This window comes from Centruroides vittatus, unplaced genomic scaffold, assembly GCF_030686945.1.
Source record: "Centruroides vittatus isolate TY-2023 unplaced genomic scaffold, ASM3068694v2 scaffold_944, whole genome shotgun sequence".
Taxonomy (NCBI): domain Eukaryota; kingdom Metazoa; phylum Arthropoda; class Arachnida; order Scorpiones; family Buthidae; genus Centruroides; species Centruroides vittatus.
Genome location: NW_027122722.1, coordinates 2262972 through 2284153, shown reverse-complemented (window position 1 = coordinate 2284153; position 21182 = coordinate 2262972). Strand labels below are relative to the sequence as shown.

The 21182-nt window shown below is 42.8% G+C and overlaps 1 protein-coding gene across 1 annotated transcript; it reads left to right on the top strand.

The window, feature by feature from the left end:
* Nucleotides 1-17948: 17948 nt before the first annotated feature.
* LOC136990558 (carboxypeptidase B-like) lies at nt 17949-20799 on the top strand. Its single transcript, XM_067288960.1, has 10 exons — nt 17949-18037; nt 18109-18184; nt 18243-18379; nt 18440-18542; nt 19336-19437; nt 19502-19714; nt 19779-19881; nt 19944-20146; nt 20214-20298; nt 20366-20799. Exons 1-10 carry the CDS (start codon nt 17949-17951, stop codon nt 20557-20559), a joined length of 1305 nt encoding a protein of 434 aa, XP_067145061.1. The 3' UTR covers nt 20560-20799.
* Nucleotides 20800-21182: the final 383 nt, after the last annotated feature.

Here is a 21182-nt window from a genome sequence, read left to right as displayed (position 1 = left end):
CTCCCACTGCCCTAACCAAACGCCTCCGACCGCGGAAGAAGCCGGCCGGTGCCGTGGCGTAAAGCGAAACGCTCAATATGGAATTATCCGTCAATGCTCTCTGATACCATTTACGAACCACCATCCGGCACGACCATACGGACGAACTGCCAGTACTGTACAGTACGTGGCCACGATATGCCGGACGGTCACTACTCCCGGTCTAGCATAAATCCTCTGCTTCCACCGTAGTCAGTGGAAGCAGAGGATTTATGCTAGACCGGGTTCGAACTACCCGTATCCAGCGTTAAACTATTTATCTTCGGACGGATTCCTTGTTTGCAGTTCTTCCTTCCGGAAACGACCGTACATCGGTCCGGTCGTTATAAAAAATTAAGTCAAATATTTTACGTTAACGTCAGACATTTGCATCTATACCTGGCACTTCGTCGACGGGAATAGCGTGGGAAAGACGTGGAAAAAATGGTAATCTTTTCGTATTATCACCCGACGTAAACACCGAAAACGGCGCCGTTTCTTTCGAATAACCGAAAAAAAATGACCAATATTTAAAGAAAATTCGATCTCGTAACCCTTTAATTAAGGAAAACGAAAAATTAACCACCAGTCTACGGAAAGCTAATTGGGGTACGACGAAGAAATGTGTAACGATTAAGACCCACCGGTGGCCGAGCGGTTCCATTCCCCCAACACCGGGAGTTCGGTGGTGGGTTGGCGCCCGGTCGGGACGAGTCGTCAACGCGGAGTTTTCTCGCCGTCCGTAACGCTGGAATAGGAAACCGGTTACCCTTAAAAGACCTCCCGGAAGGCATTATTCCCCGTGTATAAAACAAAAAATACACATAACCGCGTTGCATAACGTGTCCCGCGAAAAACTTGCCACGGTGCACCATAGCCTAGTAGCTCTCGCCCAACGCGAAAGACAAGACAAGAGGTAACGACTAAACACCTGAACAAAGGAGTAAAATGCTTATATTAGAAAAGGAGAAAAAGTATTATAATAAACTGCTCGGGGTGCTGGTCAGGATTATAAATTTCGAAGGATAAGCCGCAACCCACCGATTAATTTTACAAAAAGTAAACGGGTCCAAATTACCTCCGGGCAACCACCGAGTTTCGGATCCCGCCCGGGCAGCCAATTCTCGGATTACGGGCGATAAAGAAGCGGGTGTATTTATCTCTCGATACTCCAAAACGTTTCCCCGTTGGTTCCTGCATCCGACTGTCGAAATAAATCCCCCCCGAAATACTTTCCGACGATTTCAAAACAACCGTTCGCGTTTATATATTATTATTCCGTCGAGTGGGGATTTTTTGCCAGTCGCTGGGGTAACAGTTTCCCCATTCGCACGTACGACGGATCGTCGGTTACCGGTTATCGTCCGACGACGAGATCTGCCATCAACTTCTCCATTGCACAATTAAATCGTTTTCGACAAACGCAATTTATCCAGTCGATAGCGCGCTGGGCAGCAACCTAGACAATAGTTTAATTACCGGCCAAGTCCCGGCATTTATCTAAAGATTTGCGCGGTAAAACGAAACCACACCATTTCGTTTTACCGCGGTTCGATCTGGTCCGAAAGTAAATACGTCTTGATAGTGACGGTTTACGACTACGCTAACCACGGTTGGCGCAATCGGTTCGTTATAAAGCGAGTCACGTTTATTAATTTCGATTTTGGAACGGTAAATAGACGTTTGTTTATAAATGAATGGGACCCGGGAAATGGGTCCTCTTTAGCCGTCGGACCGGCCACTGCCGATTTTTTCGTCCACCGCCCCGGGTTCCACAAACTTATATCCGACCTGTTTATCCCGGCGCGAGGAAAGCTGGGAAATATTTCTTACAAAAATAGAATAAATAAGACAAATAATAAAGTTGCCTTATATTTAAGGGGTGACTACTAAATATTTTAAACTAATTTACATATATTTAATACGACAATCCTATGGTAATATACTATTGCTTGCCAGTGTTCGGTCATAAGTTCGGAAAGGAAGATAGATATTATAGATACAGAAGAAATAGATATTATAGTGTTTCGATCCTTTTTCGGCCATGATATTGGATATTTTGTATATTTTATATTGAATTAGTCTTAGATTTTCTTTGTTCCTTTGTCTAACTCTTTCTAGAACTTTCTTTGTCTAACTCTTTCTAGAACTCTCTTTGTCTAACTCTTTGCCCTTGGGGGAGGATTATCTTTCCCTCAATAGTAAGAACGAAAGAGGGAGTGAGGCCCTGAAGCAAAACAGACAGTCTGGGTCGAGCTCTTGACGAGAGAAGGTAGAGCTCCAGATCGAGTGTCCGACGATTGGAGGCTACGAGGAGCCAAGGAATCGATAGGAAGGAATTCCTATAAGAGAACTTTGAAGGAAGTCTGGGTTGGAATCCCAAAGAGGTAGGAGCTGAAAAGGAGTGCTCCAGAAAGGGAGAAGGGTGATCTAAGAGGATAAAGTGCAGAGAGAGATCATCGAGGAAAGACGACTCAGTCTGAAAGAAAAAGATTATAGACGAAAGATCTATAAGGAAAAGGGCTACAAACGTAACAAAAGAGAGAGATCCGAAGTTGTTCCCCACCTAAAGACACATCGCAAAGAAACCCGGGTATTTCTACTTCTTTTCTTATCTTTCCTTATTTCTTCTATTCTTCCAATTTCTTTTAGTTTTAAGTTAGTATAAGTTAGTGTAAGTGAATACGGTCCTCGTCAGATTGTCGCGTGTGTGCAAGACAACTGTTTTTTGAGGACAAACTTTTAATTCCTGTATATATAAAATTCTAGAAGTTGTAAAGTTGGGATCCTATGTAAAGAACCTGTTCAGAGAGAATAAAACTACTTTGTATTAAGTTTTATTTTGTACCATTTCGCTCGCGGGATCGTGTACCTCTTGTTACGAACACCACAATAGCGTTTCGATCCTTTTTACCACGTACAATAGGCTACCTATCGGGAGTTCCTGTATTGTCGTTTCTCTAGACTCTTGCTATAAACTTCTTAATCGAAAAGGGCTTAAATTTGATAAAGACGAAATGCATTTTGATAATTTATATAAAAGAATATTGTTAAATAAAGGCATTTCTATCGTCTCCAATTTTGTTTTTATTGTCCTCGGATAGACGGTGGCAATCGAAGCGTATTACCAGAAAGAAGATCGTCACATTCAATATACGTAAATTAATTTAAAAATCCCTTTAAAAAACTCTTTCTACCGGCCTGGCACTCGATGACATTGCCGTTCGTTGTTTTCCGTATCCGGAAACCACCGAACTCAATGCTCGGCCACAACCTGTCCACCGTCTTAACGGAAGAAAGGGACCGTGGGTTCGCGTCTCCGACTCCGGCGCCCCCGTCGCCATTCGGATTCCGGTCGCTCCCCTAGGTTTACTCGCCGCCCTCCGGGGCGGTAGCGCCCACTTCTTCGGGTGGCGTTAGACGCCGGAAGAAAACCCGGAAGACTCCGCGAGGCCACGACCGGCGTTGGAAAACGTCATCCGTTCGTCGGGCCGTTTACTTGAAAACCATTCCGCGTAGGCACTAAATACATAGATGTATCGCGCACACGTCATGCACTTAGTTTAAAATCGTGGCGAAAAATAACAGAAACTGCGGCACCGGGAGTCCACCAACGGTGACGAAATTTTTGAACCAGCCAGCGAGCGAAAGAGATGAAACCGGGCAAGGGACGGAGGGGATTGTCCAGTAGGCAGCGGATCCGGTGGGGTTGGTCCTAGGGAGATTGAATCGTGGCGAAATTTTTGACGAATAATCTATAAACTCCCTTTCCTTCGAATTTCTTAGTTTTAAAATCTGGAGATATCGTTCCGGTCGATGCCGCGCCAAACAGCCAAGGCAGCGCCGTCTAGCTTACAACTAAGCGTGAAAAGCTAGAGAAAACGACGGGTCGACGGATCCGTTTCCGTCAGTCTTCGAATTTGCCGCTTCGTCGGCGACCTTTCGGAAATTCCCGACGACGGTCGATCGAACACTGAAACGACCATCGACCGACGCATCCGGAAGTTGCGTAGACGACCAAGCTCTTCCGTTTCCCGCATAAAAATCCCCCGTTCCGTCCAAACCGGGTTTCTGGACAGGTTGGCCCCGCGGAAGCGTCTTCGGCGCCCACCCTGCGCCACGGAAACGGCAGACGCGGGCTGTTGTAAACCGGTAAATCCGGAAGCGGAAATTCTCCGCCAACGAAGGAATTTTCGTTTTCTATTCCCGTCGCCCGGTAACGGCGGTGCCGACGTGGGGAGCGGATTAGCAGCCGTTCTTCTACCCCCCGACGAAAGTCGACGCGTCTCCCCCATCGATCGACGGAACGAAATCGAAGACGTCCGGAAGAGCTGAAACCGTCACGTCCGGCGTTTCTTTCCGTGGGGCCAAGAAAGAGGAACTCCCGGCGCCGGGCGATCGATAGCGTCGTCGGCTCTCTTCGGGGGTAGAAAGGAGAAGAGCTTCTCCCCACCGCGTCCCTCTCGGTGCCTTCCCCTCCCGCCGCCCGACGATGGAGACGTCCCGTTCGCCCGCGCCGTCGAAAGGGGCGACGGCCGGTTTCCGCCCCCGCCGTCTCTTTTCCCGCTTCCACCTCCTTTTCGCTCGACGACGGACCGAGGACGCCCAAATGGTTTTGCATTTTCCCCCACCTCTTTCGTTCCCATGCGTCCTTCCCCTTTCACCCCGGCGGCCGTTTTCCCCGAATTACGATTTTTCCTTCCAGATGTCGCGACGCGCCACTTCTCCGAGTCAATTTCGTCTTCCGGCCGAATCGAACGATACGTCGGCCTTAAGGCTTCTTAATGTTTTGCACCGTCCGACGGTCGAAATTTAAGTGGCGCCGATGTCTCCGCCGCGCCACGCGTCGCGACCTTCGTCGGTACTCGGCTGGCCACCCCGTTCCCGGTTAAACCAGCGGTCGACGGGAAAGAAAGAGGCGCCTCCGCCGGTAAGGTCGATACCCTTTCGCGGGCGTCCCTCTCCCGGCCGGAGAACGGGTCCCCGACCGCTTCCGGTTTGGGCCGCCGCGGGACTCTCGCTCCGCCTCCTCCCCGTCTCGTCCGCCCGACGGCGCCGGCCGGAAACGCTTCCGTCGGCGCGGAATAATACCCTACGCCGGACGGGTCGCTCCGCGCCGTATCCTTCCGAGGTGGAGAAAGGAGAGCGCGGAAAGCGGATGGAGATCCGCCGGTCGGTGGCTTCACCGTTCTTTCTAGCGGATGCTCTTTTCCGTTCGTCGATTAGAAATGGCGAAGAACGGAAAAACAAAAAAAGATGAATATCGACGGACGTCTTCGTCGGTCGGAGACGTTTCGTTCCGGCAGATACTTCTCTGCGTTAATACAAAAATTTACGTTTAAATACTCGCCGCCCAGAGAAAAGAATTTGTCGGTACGGAGCCGACGTTTTCGTTTCGTTCCGACTGCATCGGTCTTTGAACGAAGGTCGCGTCGGGATCCCGGAAGAGCGCCGCTCGTCCTTCCAAAAACAGACGAGGGCGTCGCGGCGGCACCTTTCCCCCCTCAAAACCCAAATCGGGTGTCTGGCTCCCCAAATTCGCCGGTGCCGGGAAGATCGTTTTCACTTAATTACCGGGCCGAAGGACAGGCAATTCCGCGCCGATCGGCGCGCACACGTGGGTTAGCCTATAACCGCGTTAACGGGGCCGGAAGGTTGGCAGTCGATACGTCGACCGGGCTCCGGCATTGCGGCCGAGGGGAGGGAAGGCGGACGGGGAGGGCGCCTTCGTCCCGCGCCACCCGGGCATCGGGATGGGGTTCGATGCCGGCCGATCGCGAGGTGGAGGTCCGAGGGGCCACCGGTCGACCTGGCAGTCGCTCTCTCCACCCCTTTCGTCCCGTCGTCCCCGTTGAACCAACGAAAGGGTGGCGGGCGAGCGACGCGGCCGACGACAAACGCCGCCCCTAGCCTTCCCCCACGTACGCGCCCCGAAAGACGTAATTTTACGAACCCCGGATTCACTCACCTGGCGCTAGCGGAGAGAGATTCGCCGAGGAGCGGAGCGGGAACCGTCGGACGCGGCCGTCCTTTCTACACCGTTGGCTACGCAACACGCCCCTCCACCCACTGCGCGAACGGGGACGGGGAGGCCGTGACGTCGAGAGACCGGGTCACGTGACGCGCCGAGGTGGTATAGGGGGCGGTGCCCGATCGCCCCACGCATTCCGAAACGGGGAGGCGCGGAGGAGGCGGTCGAGACGGGGGTGGCCCGGGAGGGTTTCCGCCGTTAAAAATTTATCGCGCCGGCTTCTTTCCGCCCCGGACTGCCGGCCGGCGCCCCGCTTCCTTTCGAACCCTTTTCCGTTTTTTGGAAGAGGAAAGAATTTTTCCCGTGGAAGAGAAGCCGCGGATGCCAAACCGCCTCTCTTCCTCCGGTACCGCGTTCGGACGTCGTCTCCCAATTATTACGATAATTAAGCCCGGATTCGAGTAATGCGCGTTCGATAGTGAGGGACGAAGAAGGAACCGGCGTCGTAAGCCACCCGCACCGTCTCCTCGTCGCCGTCGTCGAGAGGAAGCGACGGTGCCGATTTCCGTCTCCGTCGTATTCGGTTTCTCATCCGCCATCCGCCGAGCGGATCCGTCGGAGGCAGCGGTTCGACGCCTGGCCATCCTGCAGACTTCCCACCCAACGAGATGGTAGCGCCATCTGGTCGTCCGTCGAAAAATTAGCAAGACGTTATCGTCGACCCTAACGAGAGTTTCGTCTAATTTCGTTTCCCGTCGCGTTTTACCGAATGGGGGACATTTTCGGAAGTAAGCTCAAGATCATTGAAAGAACGGTACTGTAAGCCAATGTCGAGAAATTTCCGAACTTTTGACGTAAATAAAGTTCTGCCCTCTAACGCCGAAAATGGGCAACTCGTATTGTAAGTAACGGAGTTACGTAGACTATTGTTTTTTTTTTTCGAAAAAACAGAACAATAACGGAGAGAGGCTTTTTCTATACCATCCTTTTTTACAAATTTTTGTAAATTTTTTCCTATTTAAAATAAATTTATAAGTAATTACTAGCATTTGAGAAAGTAACAAACGATTATAAAACAACATTTCGGAAAATAATTGTGTGAATAACTGGTGACGTAGAATCTATAAATAAAAAAAGCTAGCAAGAACTTAGACGGCACTCGAACGAGAGGTTATGGAAATTGGGGAAAGAATTCCGACAATTTTTAATTACATTATGTTATAAAATTTTTGTAATTATAAAAGCCTAAAAGGAATAATTTTGTTATGCAAAACTTCTCTATTTTTCAGTAAAGAACATTTTAAAAACTTGTATGTGGCGCCATCTGACTTTACTAAAAAGTAATTTTATTATTATTATTTTGGGCTTAGTGGGTTATACTCAGTTGACACCGGTGGCTGTGTACTATGCCGGACCAGAGTCAAGGCATAGCAACCAAAACAAAACTAAAATAAGTGTATCGGTGTCAGTGTCTGTATTCAGAAATTTCCTAACAATGTGGCATGTATTATATATATTATATATAATGTGCCTTCTTTAGTATGATGTATGTATTTCTATTCAATTGTAATGTGCCCAGGCTTTTGTGTAGTGTGTGTGGTATAACACCTGTAGAAGAGAGAACAACAGGTGCAATAAGCACCCTATTCATCCTCCACAGATGCCTTATTTCCTGGACGAATACTGTGTACTTGCTAATTTTTTCTGTGAATGTGTTTTGTACAGTACATTGTGAGTGTTTGGAATGGATACATCTATAGTGTATGTAATATTATTGTTTGTCAATGAGTGTGATGTCTATAATGACGTTCTCTTGTGAGTTGAAAAATTTTCGACAACGTGAATGAGGAAATCCAATAACTGGAATGTGTCGTTAAATCATCTTAAATCCTACTGTGCAGTTACAGTTGTCAATTCTCCCGGAATTTGGCGAAAAAATTTAAACTCTCGGACTTCTAAACAGAGGTCTATTCTTCCCGTATTTACTCGACAAGATGATTAACTTTTTGTGTTATACACGAAAACAAACTAAAGAATAGGCGACTGCGTTTAGATATTAGCGAGGTTGCGGCCGAAGTTTTCATCTCTAAAACGTGAACGTCAAGCGCCACTATATTGTAAGCGGCGCTTGAAGTTTACGTTTTAGAGATGAAAACTTCGGCCGTAACCTCGCTGTTGCCGACAGCTAAAAACGTCAAATCTCGCGGAATCAACTCTTCGGAAGCTGAGAAGCACGTGTTTAAAATCTCAGGTGATAAAGATTAAAAAACAAAATTTGGCGAAGTAGCTTGTGTATAAAGGACTATTAAACTTTGGTAGTTAAAGGTCGAAGGGGTGAGGAAATGGGTCACGCGTCATATCTTGAGAGTAGTCGGACTTAACGAAGATTTTACTCGTTATTAGCATTTACAATTTTTTATAAAATTCGTTTCTACCTTTGACATTTTATAATAATATAAAATTTTATATAAAATATCATAACAGATGGCGCCACACACAATTTAATTTATTTACGATACTTTAAAAATTGATTTTTAAATAAAATCTCCGAACAGCCGGAAAAGTTAGGCAACTGGTTGCAAGATCTTTTAAAGTCATTTGTTTATCGGTCGCATTTTCATTTTCAAGAGCTTCTAGATTTTTTCAAATGCATTGTTGTTGGCTAATCTGAAACAAAATTTGTTTTCTCTTTGTTTATATAGGATACTAATAGGCGCGTGGCACAATCATGCCGCAAATGTATATACGTGATATATTGTCTACATTAAATTCCTTTTGTGTTGCAATGTTGCTTATGTCTGTTTTATGGTCTGTCTATGGAAAAAATCAATTTGACGCGTGAGGTCACTTTCGATAAACCAATCAGCATATTCCGGAGGCCAACGAAAGATAGGCCTGGTGCGGTCGAAACATCGGTAAATCACGTGACCAACTTAGTGCTACTAGTCTATCTCCGAACAGCCGGAAACAGTATAATGTGGTGTTACAGTAAATACTCTAGAAAAATTACTTATATAAGAATATCTCATATCATATTTATGAATATATTACGAACATATTTTGTGTTTCGCTTAAACTTCACACATTAATAGAGTAAAATTTTACTATTTTTTCAACTTTATATAATAATACAAGCAATGTTAAATATTTGTATTTCTTTAATACCGCAGTTAAAAAAAGTTAAATAAAATATAATATTCCACATTCAAAATAAACACCTTTATTAATATTAAAAAATACTTTACATTTTCTTTAGAAAAACGATTACCTAATATGTCAGTATTTACAATGAGTTGTTATTTGTTACTATTACAAGATATATACATATCATTTCAAAATCAAGAACATTTACAACTCAATATAACATGAAAATAAACATGGTTTTTTAATTTTGCATTAATCAATATTTAAATATAGTACATACCTTACATAAAATAACTATATTTAATTACATTGTAGGCTATAATTAACAAAACATTTAATACACTATGTTTTTAAGATAAAATTAATGTTAACTTTAATAATTACAAATATAAATTCTGCTAATTTAATTTTAATTTTTTAATTTTACAGCTTGAAGATATTTTCTGAGATTGGAAATCACTTATCATTTTAATAAGATTATTCAAAATAACTACGACCTATAAAGTTTGTTTTTTAGTCGAATTTGCAAAGTAATTTTGCAAAGACGTTCGTCAAAAAGATTAAATGATGATAGAGATAAATATCGATTAAGTTGAATATTACTAATCTTATTCACACTCGATAACCAATGTTTTGCACATAAAAATGTTTCCCGAAATTTATTAATTATTGTTTGCGACGTAAACCGCGAAGCGGCAATTGCAATAATAGCACATTCGGTAGGCAAAGTTAATTTTTCTCTATCGAGATGAAAACTTAATTCATTTGGAAATTGAACTGCTTCTTCTTTATTTGATTCGAGCCAATTCTGACAAATAAAACATTTATTTTTCACTGTATAGCCTGCAATATAGGTTAAAATTGGTAACATAGATTTGGGTACATTTTGGAAGGAAAATTCATTCTGAAATATTGTATAAAATGGATCTACATTAATTACAGAATTTTTAGTTTTCTTTGCAAGGTAATACTGTTTTTTTGTTAATGTTACCTATAGTAGCGAACATGGCGGCTCGTTTCTGAAACAGTGGGGACGCACGTTCTAACCTAACCTAACCTAACCTATTCTAATAAATTGCCCCTATTCTAATAATTTGATCGGCAATAATTATGGTAATTTATTAGAATAGGTTAGGTTAGAACGTGCGTCCCCACTGTTTCAGAGACGAGCCGCCATGTTCGCTACCATAGGTAACATTAACCCTGTTTTTAATTGAATATCGTAACCTTTATATGATAAAATTACAAAGCTTTTAAATCTCAATTTTTTTTTCACTTTCTAATAACTACGTATAACTGATATAATAATTAGACCCACTTAACTGCTCGTAACGTCCAAATCGTTCCTCTACGTTATCACTTTCTGACACTTTGATAATTACAATTTAAACTATCTTCTGTTATCAAACATATATGCAATCAATTTTACAAAGGTCTTATTTGTTATGATTAATGTCTGAAATGTTAATGTGTCTGATACCGGATATGTTAATTTCCACTTTTTTAGCCATAAAATCATCTGACTAAGAAAATCAATTTGTAAAGCATTTAATTTTTTTATTGGTTCTCTAAATTTATCATTAAATCTTTGGCCTTGAAAAGCGTGCAAACATTTACAATTCTCCACCAAGTTATAAATATATGCAAACAAGTGCACGTATCTTCATATCCCGAAAACATACTGGGATTATCGCTGGCGATACATCTCAAAGCAAAAATATTTTTTCATTAAATATTCGCAATGCTAATTTAACATTTTGTTTTTGAAGATTAGATGGATATAATACTTTAATTGAAGGTAAATGCCCATATTTCACTAAAGATTGTTTTTCTAGTTCGTATATTATTTCCAATGTTTAAATTGTGTTTCATTTACATTATCATCATCATCATCCATGTCGGGAAATTTAATGGATTTATTTTCAGATCTTTTATTTATCCAATTATTGCCAATACAATGAAACGAACAGAATAAAAAATAAAAAATAAGTGTCTCAAACTCTCTAAAAGATATGGAAGCGATGACTTCAATTATTTTCAGTTAATAAAATTTTACAAAGCTTTACGGATTAACAGTATCGTTATCTTCTGTTAAAAAATACAGTAACTTTAAAACCTATAAAAAGTTAAAAAAAAAAAAAAAAAAGTTTCCTTTTCACGTCTATAATTTGTTCTACAGCCAATAACATTACATTATCTTAGCATTTTGAAAAAATTTATATATTCTGCAAAACAGTATACAGTATATCCAATAATATTTACTTTTGAATGTATGGTACTGTACACACATACACATTAAAATAATTAACTTTTACCTTACTTTTAATAAGTTTTAAACAAAATATTTAAAAATGACTAAAGTAGTAAAATTAAATATTCGAAAGAAATAGAAAATGACTGTTATTCATTGATATTTGGGTTTAAAAAAATATCAAAACACAGCACATTTTGGCCTAACTACAAACATTACTAATGATGCATTTGAAAATAATACTCACTCATTGAGATATTATATAATGTTATAATCCCATATAAGAAGTAAAACAACGGTTTTTCTAAAACAAAACTGCTGAAAAAACCTTTAACTGAAATGAACCTTTCGAAATTCGAACCTACAGTACTGTACGTGTAGCGAAAAACACAAGAGACACTACACAGCACTAAGTTGGTGACTAAAACGCCCTGGCCTCAACACTTTTCGCATAATATGTCAGGAAATGTGTGAATTTTATTTTATTTTCTCTCGCTAGATGGCAGAACGACTTTTTCATTAATTGTGTTAATTTTTTATAACATGAATTAACTGTCAAGAATCATGCATTTAATAACTACTATAACGAACTTCCTCGTATTCTAGTACCAGAACGTTCAAGTTTCATAACACTGTTTATAATGACGGTGACGTGTTTAACAAATGAAAAAGAAACCGGAAGTAACTTGTCAGAACTAAGTAATCAATGGCTGATGCTTATTGATTAATACCCAAGTTGATTCTTTCCATAGACAGACTATAGTTAAAAGTGATGTATTTATAATTATATTAGGGTCTTTGTCCCCTCCACATGTTCAAAAATTTCTTGACCTTAATTAGATCCCAGTTAGGATGTCGAAATTTACGTCGATGTAATAGTTTTCAGCGATGGTAAATCCTGCTGCATTTACGGGACTTGTGTCGTCTTCGTATCACAATAGCTGCCACGAAATTTTAAGCGTTCTCGTTGCCGGAAGGAAATCCGGCTTTGTTCAAGACAGAACCTGCTTTCAAGCATTCGAAATCTGCGAAATGGCTCAGAGAACATCGAGTGCTTTGGCGGCGTTTCGAGAGATGCCTTACGACGTTTGTTTGATGACATGCTTTGTAACCATTTGCGCTTACTCGACTTTGAAATTTTGATTACACCTCGATCCTGACTAACGGTACGCGTCCACCGGAGACAAACCTTCTCGAGAACGAGTCTGTATATTTAAGTTACAAGTGGAACTGTACCAAGAACACTATCTGACGGTGTTCAAGACACCAAAACTACAAAATAGACTCTTGAGTGCAGACGCGTCTACTTGAGTAGATGCGGCTACACTCGTGTCTGGAAAAATTCTCGTAGTTCAAAAAGTTTCGTATATTCGAGAACGGTATCAAGCATTTTTACTTTGATGGTAAATAACGAATAAGAAAAAGGAGTGGGCCGATAGGAAATATAAATTCATAAATAATAATTTAAAAGTTAATTAGTATTTACGAAGGGAATGTTTAGGAAACACAAGTCATTAAAATTATAAAAACTGTGATAAAAAAATACTTTTAGAAATCTGTAATGTTTCGAAATGTAATCGACAAAACGGACAACGTAAGCTTCAAGAATGTTACTTCATAAGATTTCAGTAAATATTAAAAAATATTTCAATAATTAAAACCTTACGACAATTTAGACGACGGTCAAAATTATTTTAGTTTCCTTTGATAAAGATACAGGCCTACTTGGCGCTTAGACCCGAAATGTAGAAAATAATAATACAGGTAATCTTGTGGGTACCACTTCCGAGTTTCAAGCTTATCTTTACCAAAGAAAAACTGCTAAAAACATTTTGACCGTCGATACATAGCCCAAACGATTGTCTCAAATACTCGGGCTATAAATTCACTAATTTTAATAATTAATACTAAGTAATTTGCTACTAGAGGTAGAGTCGATAGATATACTGGACCTTGAACTATGCTCTCAAGTAGAGTTAATGTGTCAGGTTGCCGAAAGCTGGCGTCAGAGTCGCGCTAGGACGAGAAGTTGGTTTATCTATTTGGTTAGTAGATAGTTTTACCGTTTTCAAGCATTTTTGTAACTGTTTTCTACTGTTCTGTCAAAAAAATCTTATTCGTAATTACATTTTTTAATTTTATATCATGTATAAAGAAACAAATAGTATTGATATATTTGGTTTATAAAAAATGTAATAAGATGTTAATTTAAAATTACAGATGAAGATGTGGATAAATCAAAATAATTATATTTTCGATTTAATTTATCCAGATTTTAAATAGAGATCTGTTTAAAACTGTTATATTGCTACAAATTGTGAATGAAAGTTTTGTACATAATGTTCTGAGTATATCTGTTCAATACATAGGTAATGGTAAAATAAGTAAATAAATTTGCATTTTACTGTTTTGTTTTATTACATATGTATGACAATATAATTAGGAAAAACCATAGCTTATTCTCTGATACATTTAAATAGCCATAGAAATTTAATCCAGATAAAGACAAATTATTTTTAAAATAATGTATTAACTTTAACATTACATAAAGTGCTGTGCTATATAATTTTACTGGATTCAGTATAGTGAGAAATAGTATTTGGGATGAAATAGTTTTGTATTTTTGAAACAAGAAATTACATTTCTTATGACAATCACATTGGCTCTAGATATTTTGGTAATTTATATAATATTCTGCACTATCAAAAGTAAAATACGAATGAAGATTTATTAATGGCCTACTACACGTGTCCTTTATTTATATAGGTTTAAAACGTCACTAACATGTCTTTCTTTTAGCCTCCATGTCATCACTAATCACTATATCACTGTCAATGTCTAATAATACTGTCTGAACTCTTACCATCCTACATTTACCTATTTTATTTGTCAACCTCTAATTCATCATCCTCTAATCATCTCTAAGTTATGTGCCTGTAAATATGCTGAATACGTTGTCTAAATAGTTGGAATTTCCTCTTTTTCCTCTAACAGCCTGTATTTGAAATCCAAGAACTACATTTACTGACTATTAATCTCCCTCTCTAATCTGTTTCTAACTATTTTTGGACTCAACTTTAATCTCTTCATCTCATTAACAAACTGTGAACAACATATACCATAGCTCCTTTCTCACTGCAAACTACAATAATTCACCTAATATTAATAAATAAATTAAAAAGATTCGAGCTTAACCTCGATAAACTCCAAAGCCACTCTAAATCCTAAATCTCTTTTTTTTGTAACACTTTAAATATATCCTGTCGTAACACATGGTTTAACATTCCTATACATTTCCATAATTCAATGTATATAATTTTCATCGACTCTTTTTTTCCCCCCGATTCAGAGTTCTCGGGAATCCCGAAAGCATCCCATATTAATAATGTATAAAAAGGCTTAACTATAAATTTTTTTACCAATTTTTCCTACCCTTAACGAAATCTCCCAAAAATATTTAAAAATGAACACAAATTGTAAGCGAAAAACAAACAGTCTAATCAATTTAAAGTCTAAAATCGTGAAAGTGACAGTTAATAGAAATATAAATATTAACGACATTTACGAATAAATAATGTTCAAAACCGGATTAAAATAGTATTTATAATCAGTCCTTTAAAAAAGACAAAAGAAATATCTGAGTTAAAAACGAGAAAATTTCATATATTAAAGAATTTCGAATGTTTACAGCTGACTCTCCCTATGCTCGAGCCAAAATTACGCCGCGAAGCGATTGAAGTGGCAGAAATATTATTTTATTACGCCAGTATCATAGCATTAGAGCTATTGGCGACTCAAGGACCAGTATATCTATCGACTCTACCTCTAGTAGCCAATTACTTAGTGTTAATTATTAAAATTAGCGAATTTATAGCCCGAGTATTTAAGGCGATGTATGGTTTGGCTGTTTATCTATCTATGTACAGTACTGTACATCGGAGAAAAGGCCAACAGGCTAGAATCTCCATATAAATTGGATTAAAGAAGAAGTTTATCTATCTATATATATATATAGTGTATATATATCAGGGGTGGGCAAGCAAGAGTTCAGTGGAAGCCGAAATGTAGGTTTTGCAAAATGCATGGGAGCCGCAGTTCTGTACTGTCGTGGCGGATAGTATGGTAAGGCACGCGATTTTATTATATAATATAAATATAATATAAAACAAATATTGAATTTTTTTAATAAACATATTTACACAAAATTATAAAAATGAAATTGTAAAAATAATAATAAAAAAACAGAAATTAACACTTTCAGCAAGAGCCGCACGTAACTCAAAAAGAGCCGCATTTGCCCATGTCTGATATATATATATACAGCAGTCCGGATAACTCGGCCACACTCCCACTCCTCCACCACGTGTCTGGCGCCGGCGTGCGCTCAGCCGTTCAGTCTACCTGCAGCCTTTGCAAGGGTTAGTCGATTTCTTAACCCCGCTGGATAACTTGATGTGAATGACTGTGAATTCATTAATTTTCATTTTCATGTAGTAAAGGCTCTATGCCTTCATAAGTACGTATTTTTCCTTTGTTTAAGGGTCAGTTTATTCTCTGTCGTATTCTCAAGCAAACAATACATACAAGTACAGTACAGTACAGTATTTTCTGAGGAAACACTCGTACTTATTCTTTTTTAACTCTATTCACGATAACCCGGCATTGTCACAAACTCTGCCACCCTTCGGTTCACATTAGGCCGAGTTTTCGGGACTCTACTGTATTATATATATAGGGCCTCGGGTTATTTAAAATATTTATTTTTACCGTCGTCTAAATTGTCATAAATTTTTACTTGGCAATTTTTTTTACATCTCAGATGTTTTTGTTTAATAATTATATTATTACGTCAAGACATAAGACGATGACGTACAATTCGGTCGGCGCTCGACTGAACGCGTCGCCGACCAACGCGCCGCTGACAAATGCACTGCCGACCGATTCTTTCGATACGCCGTTTAGAAAAACCGCTATAAAAAGTTTTAATTGGCATAAATTTGAGCTTTTCTAATTCCGAGTGACATTTCGAATAAAATCCATTGGTTTCCATGCAATTTTATCTTTATAAGCATAAAATTAAGCCATGAAAGTAAATTAGCTCTATAGAAAACTCCCGTGAACTTTGACCTATCGACCCGGAAGTTTGGACGGCAACTCATTGATAACCAGAAAGGCTTACGTTTAAAATTTTGGCTTTCTAGACCCGGTAGTTTTTCTCTATCAGTGTCTGCAGTGCCGGATGAAGAAAAAGAAGAAAATGCGGTCTTTTCGGTGAGTTTTGCACTTTTCGATGGCAACCGCATTAGACTTGAAATCTTGCTCACTACGTAAGGAAACAATTTTCTTCCGAACGAGATATTCGGAATTACTTTGGCTGTTTGGGAAGCGGAGAAATCGACAACTCCGATTCCCGTATATGTAATCGGTCGGTGACTTTTTTACTCGGCGTGTAGTCACTGCCACGACTCCCGATATTTTCAGTACAATCCGACGTCAAAAATCTTAAAGTAGTCTTTAATCTGTCTTTTAAGAAAATTGCATGTGTTAATTTCGTATTTCTCACGGCGATCCGCGGGCCAATTAAATTAATTACTTTCCACTACTCTATAGACACGGCGATAAAATTTCTACGCATAATTCGCGCGGAAGGGTCGAGCGAGCCCCGACCGTTTCGGACGTCGCACCCGTCGCCTAATCCAACATTTTCGCATATTTCTAGGTTTCCTTTCTTCAATAAGTTTGTACACGACGAGAGAGGCTAAAACCGGACGATCGTCCATTTCGCAATTATCTCGAGTCTCCATCGTTTTCGTCTGGAGCATACAGAGAATGAGATTAGTGCCCGATATCGGTGTATCCGAGTTTTTTGAGACAGCGAGCGGGCCCGCTATCATCCTAACGACGGTTGGGGATAATCGAGATATAATCACAAATACACACGTAGCCTAAAACCTTACGTTTTTACTCCGTTGGCCAGACACACGAAAAAGTCCGAAATCTACAAATTTTCATTAAAGACGTTTGACTCGGGCTCCCCTCGATCTCCTCCGTCCTTTCGCACGTTCTTCCGTCAACCCGCGCCGCGCATTTCGGCAGAACTAAACCCGCGGTCCCCCAGGCCGGGAGGACCGCCAACGCTGCGCTGCGCCTTACTTCCCCGCGCCACCGGCGAAGGTAAGCGGATTTTCCGAAGAGGGCCGAGGCAAAAACGGGTTCTTCTTTCGTCCTCCCACTCGGACTGCCGCTCCGGAAACGACGAAAAACCTTGACTCTTTCCCACTCGCGATGGTCGGGCCGTCGGATCCGCTCCCCTGAATACGAACCCAGGACCCAAAAGGGACGTTTCCAGTTGCGGACCGGAAGCGGAGAGGGAAAAGGCGGCAGAAGATAGACCGGGATCCGGGCGGAAGCGCCACCCGGAAGGAGCGAGGAGGGCGGTCGACGACGGCTTCGGGACGTCACCCGGACCGGGTTAACGAACGCGCCGGAGGTCGAGGGGAGGGACGGCCGTCTACCCGTCTGCCGCGGAACGAAGACGGAGGACTTTTTTCCAGTCGCGGCAGGATGAGGATTCCGCCGCTCGTCGGGCTGCTAGTAGCCTGGTGCGCCTTGCGCCGCCCGCCGCCAGTCCGGGGTCGACAGAACTTCACCGGGTAAGGGAGGGAGCGAGTCGGACGCGCCCCGTCCCAAACGCTTTCTAACCGAGTTTTCTGGTCGTCGGCAGGCACAGGCTTCTGACGGCGGTGCCCGGGGACACGCGGGAGCTGGACGCGCTCAAGGCGCTGACGCAGAACTTCCTGGTGAGTAGCGGAGGGGGGAGGATTCTTCGCACTCGCTAAACGTTAATGCCGTCGGCAGGTGGACTTCTGGATCGAGCCCGGGGCCGTGGACGAGAACGTCACCCTGCGACTGTCTCCGCAGCTGGCTGGCGCGGTGGAGAGATACCTGGAATCCCGGCGCATCCGCTATCACGTGCTGACCGAGGACCTGCAAAGGTGAGCGAGGCGAAGGGGGCGGAGGAGAGTCCCCTCTAAATCGGTCTTTTCTTCCCGCAGGTGGATCGACCGGGAGCGAGAGGAGAATCGACGCGGGGACTCCGCCTCGGGACGAGATTCCGCTTCCGACTTCGAGTTCGATGTCTATCATCCGCCGGAAGAGGTAAGAGCCTGACGCCGGGCCGTTCTATCTGCCATCCGCGTCCGTAGCGGGTAGCCGACGACGGCCAGGGCCAAAAATCCCACCCCGCGGTCTGCCGGAAGCTGACTCTCTCCCCCCGCCGCAGCTGAGCTTCTGGCTTTTTTCTAAAAGTCCGTTCAATTAACCGGAATTAAGCTGGGGAATCGCCGTTTACGCTAAACGCACGTTCGTCCGGACCCCCCCTTGGACGGGGGACGGCCCCCGTCTTCAATTAAGGACGCCCGATTTCTATCGCGTCCTTAATTGATCCTATCCCAGGGATGGCGAACCTTTTTGAGTCCGCGTGCCAAAGTCTTAGACTTCGAATAATGATATTTAAAGAAATTAAACGAATACGCTTTAATTCGAATAAATGTAAAAAATCTGATTGATGATGATCAGGTGATAAACAGAAAAGATGATTGGAAAGGACAGAAATCATATGATACGTTACGTGCCAGATGATTTCTCTTACGTGCCACTTTGGGCACGCGTGCCATGGGTTCGCCACCTATCCTATCTTATTCTTAATTGAATCCTATCCGTTTACGCTTGATTTTTATCGCGCTTTAACGGGCCCGTGGGTTCCCCGTTCCCACCCATCGGCTGTTAATCCGACGACACCGAGTGGGTAAGGAAGGAAAGAGAAAAAGATCAAAATTTAACAAAAAAGGCTCTTTCCGGTCGTCGGAGACGGGTTTTATTTTCGTGAAAATGGGGTTTAGCGACCGGCGACAGAGAGAGGGTCGGACTAAACGGAAAATAACCGACGCAGATAAACGGTTACTTGGACGAATTGGAGAGCCGATTCGGAAATTTGACGTCGGTGAGAAACATTGGAACCACCTTCGAGGGAAAAAGCATCCGTCTGGTAAAGGTGAGTGGCGGGGAGACTCGGGTCCGTGGGGGAAAGCGTCCTCTGACTCCAGTGTGGCTTGCAGATTCGATCCCCGGGACCGGACAAACCCGCCGTCTGGATCGACGCCGGAATCCACAGCAGGGAATGGGTTTCTCCGGCTACCGGACTCTACCTGGTGGAGCGACTCCTGTCCGACTACGGCCACGACCCGGTGGTCACCCAACTGGTCGACACTTTCGACTGGTACTTGGTCCCCCTGGTAAACCCGGACGGCTACGAGTACACTTGGCAGTGGGTGAGTCCCGCTCTCTTTTCCGTCACCGGCCGCTGCCCCAACCCACTTTCGACTTTCCTTACAGAATCGACTGTGGAGGAAGAATCGAGCCATTTCCAGAATCCTTCCCGGACTCATCGTGTGTAGAGGCGTGGATCCCAACCGCAACTTCAACGTTGGATTCGGAGGTAAGAACGAAAACGCCCGCCTCCCGGCCTCTCACCCTTTTCTCACTCTTCGGATAACGCAGGCGCCAGCACCAGCGGCACCCCTTGCTCGCCCATCTTCAAGGGAGACGGCGCTTTCTCCGAAGCCGAGACCATCGCCATTCGCGATGCGGTGTGGAAGATCAGACACAGACTGAAGGCCTACTTCACCCTGCACTCCTTCTCCCAGCTGTGGATGTGTCCCTACGGCTACAGCACTCTGCCCTCCGACGACTTCTCGGAACACGTGAGTTACGGAACGCGGACGGTGCCTCCCGCCGACCACGGCCTAACCCGTCATTTTTCTTCGGCAGATGGAAGTTCTGAGGGAAGCGGTGGAAGCGGTGGAAGAGACGCACGGGATGCATTACAGATACGGACCTTCGGCCAGCACCCTGTGTAAGTATGAGGAATGAAGGGCGGGAGGAGGAGGACGGATGTGGTTGACGTTTTGTTGCTTTTTCAGATCTGGTAAGCGGAACTTCGTCCGACTGGGTGTACCAAGAGGCTGGAGTCAAGTACAGTTTCGCCGTGGAGTTGAGGGACACGGGGCTCTTCGGTTTCCTGCTACCCCGGGACCAGATTGTGCCCACGGCCGAGGAAACTTGGGCGGGAATTCGAGCGGCCGTCCTTTACATATCCAAACAATTAAAGAACTGAACCCACTTCCGCTCCTTCTCGCGACGCATCTGTAGCAGGGAATGGAAGCTTACCTCCAAAGCCCATATTCCGTCGGGACTAAAGCGGATTTCGTTTTAGCCGAAATTTTCTACGCTTATTTTACGTTTTCGTGTGAGTATTTGGAATTTGTCCGAATTGTCCAAATCGCGTTCGAGATAACGCAAGTCCTTTGCCAGCCAAACTGCTGTAAAAACCTAATAAATTATGGAGGTGTCTTTCTTTTCTCTCTGTCGTTTGGCGTCTCCGGGTTAAAGAAACGGAAACCTACCGAGCAATCGGAGAGTAGTTTAAGCCGGAATCTGTTGGATCGGAGGCCCTTCTAGCGTCGTGGGGTTTTCTACAAAACGAAAATCCCTTTCGTACTTTAAAAAGTACGTCCAGTTAGACAAGGGGAAGCGGAAAGGAAAATTTTAAAGCGCCAAACATTAGAGAACCCTCGGGTAGAAAATGGCGCCATCGCCTTTGCAAATACCGGTAAAAGTACCGAAGTGCGTCCGTAAAGGCGGTCCTCTTTGGACACCGGATCTAACGGCGTTTTTTTTTTTTTTTTTTTTTGCCAACTTGGAAGACGCCTCCACCACAAGACTATTTTACTATAGGGG